The sequence below is a fragment of the Merops nubicus genome, unplaced genomic scaffold (assembly GCF_000691845.1).
Source record: "Merops nubicus isolate BGI_N331 unplaced genomic scaffold, ASM69184v1 scaffold17677, whole genome shotgun sequence".
Lineage (NCBI taxonomy): Eukaryota > Metazoa > Chordata > Aves > Coraciiformes > Meropidae > Merops > Merops nubicus.
Window position 1 is genome coordinate 12,573 of NW_008622498.1, and position 9,139 is coordinate 21,711.

General features: G+C 46.3%; 1 protein-coding gene across 1 annotated transcript in view; it reads left to right on the forward strand.

Moving 5' to 3' along the window:
- Window positions 1–1,307: 1,307 nt before the first annotated feature.
- The window catches only part of PPME1 (protein phosphatase methylesterase 1), a 19,346-nt gene continuing 11,514 nt past the window's right edge, over window positions 1,308–9,139 (forward strand). Inside the window, exons 1-3 of the mRNA XM_008944819.1 lie at window positions 1,308–1,401; window positions 5,086–5,176; window positions 8,955–9,012. Coding sequence (XP_008943067.1) covers window positions 1,385–1,401; window positions 5,086–5,176; window positions 8,955–9,012 — 166 coding nt within the window. The 5' untranslated portion in view covers window positions 1,308–1,384. The remainder of the gene's footprint in view (window positions 1,402–5,085; window positions 5,177–8,954; window positions 9,013–9,139) is intronic.

Here is a 9,139-nt window from a genome sequence, read left to right on the forward strand (position 1 = left end):
CCTTGTTTTATTTGGTATTTTAATAACCTCAGACTTTTGGGCTCCTTGCCTTTTGCATTGCTGGACTTGCTAACATCCCAACGAAGTGGTTTTGTTGGAAAAGGTTTTCAGGATCACCGACAATTGCCTGTGTGGCTCTGAGGTCATGGAGGAAAGCAGATGAGGAATGTTGGGTGGTCTTTGTCATAATACTCTTCTCATGGCTCTTATCATGGCCTATGGCAGGGGAGTTGAACTAGATGACCTTTGGAGGTCCCTTCCAGCCCAGACATTCTATGATCTACCAAGGCAGGATACATATGGAAGCCCTTGCTGAATTCATTTGGTCTTGTTCTTTTCCTTCCCAGTCCTGATGTTGCCCTGCATACGGCATTTAATTACTAGATCTGTTTACAAATATTTTGAACTTTTAATCATTGCAATAAATAAGAATCAGAGAATGTTTTAGGTTGGGAGAGACCTCTAAAGGTCATCTAACACAGCCCCGCTATGGTGAGCAGGGACATCCCCAACTGGAGCAGGTTGCTCAGAGCCCCATCAAGCCTGACCTTGGATTTGGTTCTTCTAAAAATAAGGGGCGATTTCTTGGAAAGTTGTCGTCCCATGGCAAGTAGTACAGAGTACTTTAGTAGTGACCTGCAGTGAGTATCTGACTCTCTGCTTTTCAATACTGTGCTACCAAGGTGACTTCTGAGAGGGACATATTTATTTTTTTAAATGATGATTCATGAGCTGAATCATAAATTTCAGAGGTTTTCCCACGTTTCAGGCACTGGGGTGCTCCCAGTCCTGTCAGCATCAGGCTGGCTTTAAGGCTAGAGCAAGACCATTAAATATAAAGGTGTTTACTGGCTTTTGACCCTGACTTCTGAAGCGAGAGTCTGTGAGTCATTGCAGCTTGGGAGGTTGTCCTGGGATAGTGTCTGTGTGCCCTGGTCTTTTGCTTTTCCCTTGGCTTAGGTCTGTGTAGTCTAAAGAACCCTCCTTCTGTGTTCCCGGCTGTTGCTTCAGGAGGAAAATAGTCTCTTTACATCTCCACTAGTTTTCTTGTGTATCTTTGTGATCTCCTCTATAGCAGCAACAACCAGGGGAGAGAAGGGGTAAAGGGAGAAGGGGAAATAGGGAAATTTCTTTAAAATTGTTTATGTTGTAGTTGTATGGGAATTTCACTAATGCATCCAACCCTAAACCATTGTGTAACCCCAGTGTGTTCTCTTCATTGTCTGTAATGATGCCCGGATGCCAATTTAAATGAAAGATTTTTAAAATACCTCTTTCTTACTGCCTTTTTTTTTCTCCTCTTGCAGCCCTGGAAGAAAGCGTGATTTTTCACCAGTGCTTTGGAGCCAGTATTTTGAATCTATGGAGGACGTTGTGGTAGAAAATGAAACTGGCAACGATATATCCTTTTTTTTTTCGATTGAACTTTACTTATTCTCAGGGACCAAGGCAGGATCGTGTGTCATTTAGTTTATTTGGATTCTCTTCAGCTTTTTCATGTATTTCTTCTCTTCTAACATTTCTTCTTTTGTAGTGATCAGTCTCAGTAGCTGGATCTATCCCTTCTAAGCTGATACATAATCAGTTGCTGGCACTGCTGCTTTAGTAGTAATTTTAAAGCGTTTTTCCAGCAGTTCAGTAACATTTTGCAGGGAAATACTCATCAGCTCCATAGTTTAACCCGTATCAGGATCAAAGCTGTTTATTGATTTTTATTAACAACAGGTAATTAACTGCCAGTCAATGAACTGTATGTTCAGGATCAGTATCAAAAGAACAACAGATAAACCTCAACACTCAGCACTTTGATTAAATAAATACCTGCAAATTTCTAAACCCCTTTTTCCTAAGTTGAGCTAGAACAGAACCAATTCTGTTCAATGATTTTTGCTTCTTCACTTTGAAGAAACTTGGCTGAAAAGTAAAATCACTGAAGAGCATCACAGACTGGTTTGGGTGGGAAGGGACCTTTCAAGGTCATCCAGTCCAACCCCCCTGCAGGGAGCAGGGACATCTGCAACTAGAGCAGGTTGCTCAGAGCCCCGGCCAACCTCCCCTGGAATGGTTCCAGGGATGGGGCAGCGACCACCTCTCGGGGCAACCTGGGCCAGGGGCTCACCACCCTCAGCAGCAAAAAATTTCTTCTTTCTATGTAGTCTGAATCTCCCCTCTGAGGGAGAGGACACCCCTTGTCCTGTCCCAACAGGCCCTGATTGAAAGTCCCTCCCCAGCTTTCTGAGAGGCCCCTGGAAGTCCTGGCAGGCCCCCAGAAGGTCTCCCCAGCTGGAGCCTTCTCCTCTGCAGGCTGCCCAAGCCCAACTCTCTCCTGCTGGGCTCCCAGCAGAGGGGTTCCCCCCTCGGCTCATTGCTGGGGCCTCTCTGGCCCCGCTCCAGCAGGTCCCTGTCTCTGCTGTGCTGAGGACTCCAGAGCTGCCCCAGCACTGCAGGGAGAGTATTTCCAGAGCAGTGCAGAGGGGCAGAATCATCAGAATTGGTTCTGGCTCAAACCTGACGGCCTTTCTACAACTAGTCCCAGGAAGCTGTGTTCCTGGTACTGCAGGATCTCCTCCTTGTGCATGTCTCTGGGATATATGGATGCCACCCATGCTGCTCCTGCACCACCTGAGGTCACACTACATACCCCTGAGGGGTAGGTCCCTACTTGGTGCACCCCAACCTGTCAGTTCACTAGCTGGTGTGTGGACACGGAAGCTGCTCGCTTCAGCTGAGGCAGTGGTGGTGACACCATCAGAGTCTTCTGGCAGTGTCAGACCAGGTGCATTTCCTCTCCAAGATTCCCCCTTTGCAAATGTTCCCATTTCTTTTATGGTTCTTTCCAAGCTGACTCCTCTTTGCCAGTCTTACTGTTGAATCCTGCTGATGGATCATCCTCTTTGATGTGCTCCTTTGTACTGGGACAAGCCTTCCCACCAGTCCTCCCTCTGCCTACAGCTCTGGCCCAAACAGGTTTGAGAGGTACTTCCAGATTTTCTGACCTCATTACAAAATGAAAACATTTAAATCTGTGTTTAAATGACACAACCTTGTAGTTTAAATAGTTTTTAAGCATGCATATTCTAGCTTGGCCATTAGGAAACCCAAACTTTGAAGCTGTTTCTCTCCAAATACTGATATAGTAATTCCTTCTCTAACAGCAGCAGCACGTGATGCATTGAAATGGGAAAATACCTTCTCCATGTTGTTTTGCTCAGCTTGTAATTATTTTCTGTTTAATTAACTGCATTTGTGCAGTTGATCCTATGAGTTCTTCATGGCGTGCACCATGTCTGCTTCTGATGTAAGGGCTGCATGTGCCCCTGAGGCTTTGTAAATCATAATGTAAGAAGGGTTTGGTCTTTGGGTAGGTGGTGTTCATAAGCATCCCAATTTTCATAGAACATTGTCATAGACAGAATACTTGGGGTTGGAAGAAACTGCTAAAGGCCACCTAGTCCAACACCCCTGGAGTCTGCAGGGACATTCCCATCTAGAGCAGGTTGCTCATAGCCCCATCACGCCTGACCTTGAATGTCTTTGGGGATGGGGCCTCCACCTCTCTGAGCAGCCTGTTCCAGTGTCTCACCATCCTCATAGTCAAGAACTTCTTCCTAATGTCTAACTTAGATCTCCCCTGCTCGAGTTTAAAACCACTGCCCTTCGTCCTGTCCCTACACACCTTGTAACCAGTCCTTGCCCAGCTTCCCTGTAGGGCCCTTAGGTACTGGGAAGCCATCGGAACGTCTCCCTGGAGCCTTCTCTTTTCCAGGCTGAACAAGCCCAACGTCTCTCCTGCTGGCCTCCCAGTAGAGGGGTTCCAGCCTTTGGATCATTTCTGTGGCCTCCTCTGGCCCTGCTCCAACAGGTCCATGTCCCTCCTGTGTTGAGGGCTCCTCAGAGCAGAGCAGATGGGCAGAATCCCCTCTCTCCATTTGCTGGCCATGATGCCAGCAGATCCAGCCCAGTACATCATTGGCCTTCTGGGCTGTGAGCACACACTGTTGGCTCATGTCCAGCTTTTTGTCCATCAGCACCTTCAAGTCCTTCTCCTCAGGGCTGCTCTCTATCACATCATCCCCCACTCTGGATTGATACTGGGCATTGCCCTTACCCAGGTGCAGGACCTTGCCCTTGTTGAATCTCATGAGGTTCACATGGGCCCACTCCTCCAGCTCATCCAGGTCCCTCTGGATGACATCCCATCCCTCTGGTACACTGACCTCACCACTCAGGTTGGTGTCATTTGCAGACTTGCTGAGGGTGCCGTGATCCCACTGTGTATCATTGCTGAAGGTACCAAACAGTACTACTCTCAGCACGGGCCCCTGAGGGACACCGCTTGTCATCCATCTCCAGCTGGACACTGGGCCAAATTTAAGCAACTCTTAGATCTTTGGGATTTATTGTGTTACTTATGACCTTTAACAGAAGCTTGAGCTCCTGTAGAAAAGGTTGTGGACAGACGTGTGGGCAGATTCCAAGGAATGCTTTTGCGTACCCCAAGGACAGAGGGAGAAGGGCAGAAGGAGGTGAAGTGACTTGTCTAATCTGTTGGTTACAGTTTTGGGCACTGAACGCAGATCTCACAGCTCCCACTTATGGACCTTTCCCTAAGTAACCTTGTTTTTGGTGATAGTTAAGAGATTTTTTCAGTGTCTGCCTTGACACTGTAAGGGGACTTGAGCCACCCTGGTGAAGCATCTTTATATTATTGCCTTATAAATCTTGTTTACTGGCTTATCTGACATTTTTCCTTGGAAATAAGAGTAAATATTCCAAAATTACATACTCTGAAGTGTGTGCTGAGCATGGTTTGTTTTTTTCTTAGTTATTCAGCTCACTGTTGTGCACAAGGGGGAAAGAGTGTCAGCAGGAGATGTGTAGGTTACAGGGAGGAGAAGACCTGGGCAGCAGGAAACAACTCTGGGAGCTTAGTGAGGTACATTTTGTCCAGGGTACGCTTGCCTGTGGATCACATGGAGAAACGAGGGGAGGAACAGAACACAGTTGGGTGTTGCAGATTCCAAAATACATTCAGCTTAAGGAACTTCAGAGAACCCTGTGAGATGTCCTTAACTGTTCATACACTTTTCGAATTTACAAAAGCGGGCTGGAGGGCCCCGTCCTGCTGCTGCTGCACGGTGGAGGCCATTCTGCTCTTTCCTGGGCTGTGTTCACTGTAAGTAAGCTGCTGCTTCCCATGGGTGGGTATGTATGCAAACGTAGTCAAAGGCAACTAACTGTTCCACTGCATCAAGCACAGGGAAATCTGTTCAGAAATCTGCCTCCTGATCTCCTGGTGCTCTCCTGACTCAGGTCTTCTAAATATTTCAGTGTCAGTGCCTGTATTAAATAGGCAAAGCACACACAGAGGTTTATCATCTCAGTTTTAAGTATCAGCACTAATCAAAACTGCATCTACCATGCAGCCTGCCTGTGTCAGTGGAGTGCCAGGACATCTCTCATCACAGTATATCACATTTGTTTTTTCAGAAGGCTGATTTTTCATGGCTACCACAGGAAGTTCCAATGGTTTTGCCTCATCATAACAGTATTATCTTTGCATGGTTGAGGTCCTGTTGGACTTGTCAAGAAATCTCCGTTGCTGCTCGGGCAGCTCTCCGAAACACGAGCTGAGGTGGTGTCCATAGGAGTGAGTGTGGGGACTGACCCAACTTCTCCCTCCCACTCTTCCCTACAAAAAATAAAGGGAGTGAAGGAAGAAAACTTCTCAAGGATTTCAAGAACAGTAAATTCACTTGCAAAAGTCTTGTGATGAGCAGCTGAGGGACCTGGGGGTGCTGAGCCTGGAGCAAAGGAGGCTCAGGGGAGATCTTCTGGCTCTCCATAGCTCCCTGACAGGAGGTTGGAGCCAGGTGGGGGTCGGGCTCTTCTCCCAAAGAAGAAGCAACAGGACAAGACGAACTGGCCTCAAGTTGTGCCAGGGGAGGTTGAGGTTGGCCCTGAGGAACAATTTCTTGCCCTTGAGGGTTGTCCAGGGCTGTGCCAGGCTGCCCAGGGCAGTGGTGGAGTCCCCATCCCTGGAGGGGTTTCCAAGCTGTGGAGATGTGGTGCTGGGGGACATGGGTCAGTGGGGACCTGGTAACGTTGGACTCAGTGATCTTAAAGATCTTTTCCAACCTAAATGATTCTCTGATTTTTATTTGGGACTTGTTTAATCTGGGAGCATTTTGAGCTGCCTAGTGCCCTTAACAGAAGGATGCTATAGGATGACTTTCATGGAAGTGTGACTGGACAGGCAAAGTCTCTATTATCCCCCCTGTGCCTTTGGCTGTGTCATACTTGTCACCTTTCAGCAGTTTGGGCTGTAGATGATTTAGCTTCTCAGCAGATTCAAATGACTAATGAGAATGAACATTTTAGAAGAGTCACTACCAACTGCTCTTGAATTCCTGACGTGACTACTGTTGAGTAATCCTGATGGTCTCATCATAAACCATCTTCTATTATGATGAGACATGCTAGAAAAATACTTTGCCAACTGGACTGTAATTCTGATATTAAATAATAGTTTCACACCTAAGAGTTTATTTTTTTTAAACTAAAGCAGGGGAGGCTCAGAGTAGAAATAAGAAAATTTTGATGCTGAGGGTGTTGAGCCCCTGTCCCAGGTTGCCCCGAGAGGTGGTCGCTGCCCCATCCCTGGAACCATTCCAGGGGAGGTTGGCCGGGGCTCTGAGCAACCTGCTCTAGTTGCAGATGTCCCTGCTCCCTGCAGGGGGGTTGGACTGGATGACCTTTGAAGGTCCCTTCCCACCCAAACCATTCTAGGACTCTGATTTCTAACTTTTCCTGATACTGGTTCAGGTACAAGTCCTACTGTTGAACTTTAATCCTCAGTCTTACTAAATCCTGTAGTTACTTGCTCATAGCTCACTAGTTGCCAAGATGGATGGATTGTCTTTTCCTCTGCTAGTGCAGTCTTCTGGTTATGATGTAGCAGTGCCTTCAACAGACATCCTGAAGGTCAATGCTTTAAATGAGGGAGGTATGAAGTCATGCTTTTCAGAGTTAGGAAAGGGCTTCTTACAGATCCCTCTGCAGAGCTCATTACCTCCAATAACAACAACATTTTTACAGTTAAAAACCTCCAGAACTGAATTTAACGGAGTGATTGCAGTTATAACACTGTTCCTTACAGCTACTGGCTTTTTATGTTCCTGTTAACGATCAATCACCAAAAAATTCAGTCGTGTCCCCGATTCCCAGAGATTCACACCTTGCACTTGATGCTGCATCTGGAGAAATAAACTGGCTCAAAAATGAGCTCCTGCCTTTGGGTGGCTGCTCTTGAATTATTTCCTTTGTGCATTTTGAAATGAAGATTTGTCCCAGGCAATCAAATACAAAATGTTTGGGATGAACCAGAACTTTAAGAACCCCCCAAACAACCCCTTCTTCAAAAAAAAACCCCAAAAGAAACTCAGATGGGGAAGCAGGGAGAGCGCCATCTATAAATAAAATAACAGCCTGCAGGATCCATATGCTCCTTTCTTCTTTTGCTTATGGGCTTGGTAACCTCTTGGGTGATGTGTTTGTACTTCTCTTAGCCAAAATATTCCTGTTGGGATAAAACTCAGGGCACTGGAAAGCTTCCCATTCTCTTCCATCATGTTGATGATCCTCTTTCCGTACTCCTTACTGACAACAGTTTGAGTTTTTGCAGCAGACTGCTCCTCTGACTAGTTAAATTATTGCTTAGGTGCATAAGCACCTTGCAGATGGAGTTTTTTGGGTGTCTTTAGGGGCTCTAAAATATTTACTTGTGGATTCAGTTGCCCAGGAGAGCAAATGCTGCAGTCATTTAGCAGATGAACAGCTCAACGAGCAAAATATGACCAAAATATGAGGATGTGGTAGCTTCCAGATCTCTGCCCATTATGTAGGTGGTTCTATTAAGAATCCCTCAACAAATTCCCCCACTCCTGCAGGGCGGTGATTTAAATAATCAATGATCCCTTAACACAAAGCCCTGCTTTTCAACAAAGAATGCCACTTAATCCTGGTGATGCCTGAAAAACTTATGTAAATTGAGCTGTCAGGGACAAATGGAGCCATAATCGTATTGCAGTCCTACTTTACTTCATAAAGATTCTTCCCTTGCTTCGACCCCTTCGCACTAATCAGTTTTTGTGCATTTCAGGCTGACTCTAAAATGCTGTTCTTTAAGAGCAAATTGAATGTGTGCTGCAAAGCAGCTGCTTCATCTTCCTGTCTGAGCCAAGGCTCATTTTGTAATGTGAGGGGAGCCGGGGGCAGTACTTGAGGGTCTGCAATCCCACTGCTGCATTTCAGTTCTCAGAGGTAGAATCAGAGAATAATTTAGGTTGGAAAAGACCTGTAAGGTCATTGAGTCCAACCCAGCACTGGCAAGTCCTCACTGATCCGTGTCTCTCAGCACCACATCTCCACAGCTTGGAAACCCCTCCAGGGATGGGGACTCCACCACTGCCCTGGGCAGCCTGGCACAGCCCTGCACAACCCTCCAGGGCAAGAAATTGTTCCTCAGGGACAACCTCAACCTCCCCTGGGGCAGCTTGAGGCTGTTTCCTCTTGTCCTGTCCCTTGTTCCTTGGGAGAAGAGCCTGACCCCCATGTGGCTCCAACCTTTCATGTGCTACAGAGCTTGACTTCACTACCCTGGGTTACATAAGGGATGTCATAGCACACACTGAATTAAATGTCCTCAGAGACAGTGTGATCAATGGTAAAAAGGATGGAGCTTTGTTTAATTAAGGTAATTTATATGGAATATTCTTGCTTGCTTTCTCTGACACCTTGTGCAATCCAGGTTCAGCCACAATGTTGATAGTAAGAGACATTTTTGCACCCTCCAAGCCTTTGCTGTTGTTTCAGGGAGTGCTTAAAGTCACTGATGCTTTTGTAGGTGAGGTGTGGTCCTTTGCAAATGATCTTCTCTTTGTCCCTTCTTGCAGTCTGCAATCATTAACAGGATTCAGTGTAGGATTGTGGCTTTAGATCTCCGAGGCCACGGTAAGTAAAAGAAAGAAATTTAAAATCACGTAAGTATGTTACACGCTCCTGATGTTTAAAGTTGCAGTGAAGCCCTCTCAAGATGAGGATCCTGAAGGAACACCAATTATTATTCAAAAGCAGGAAT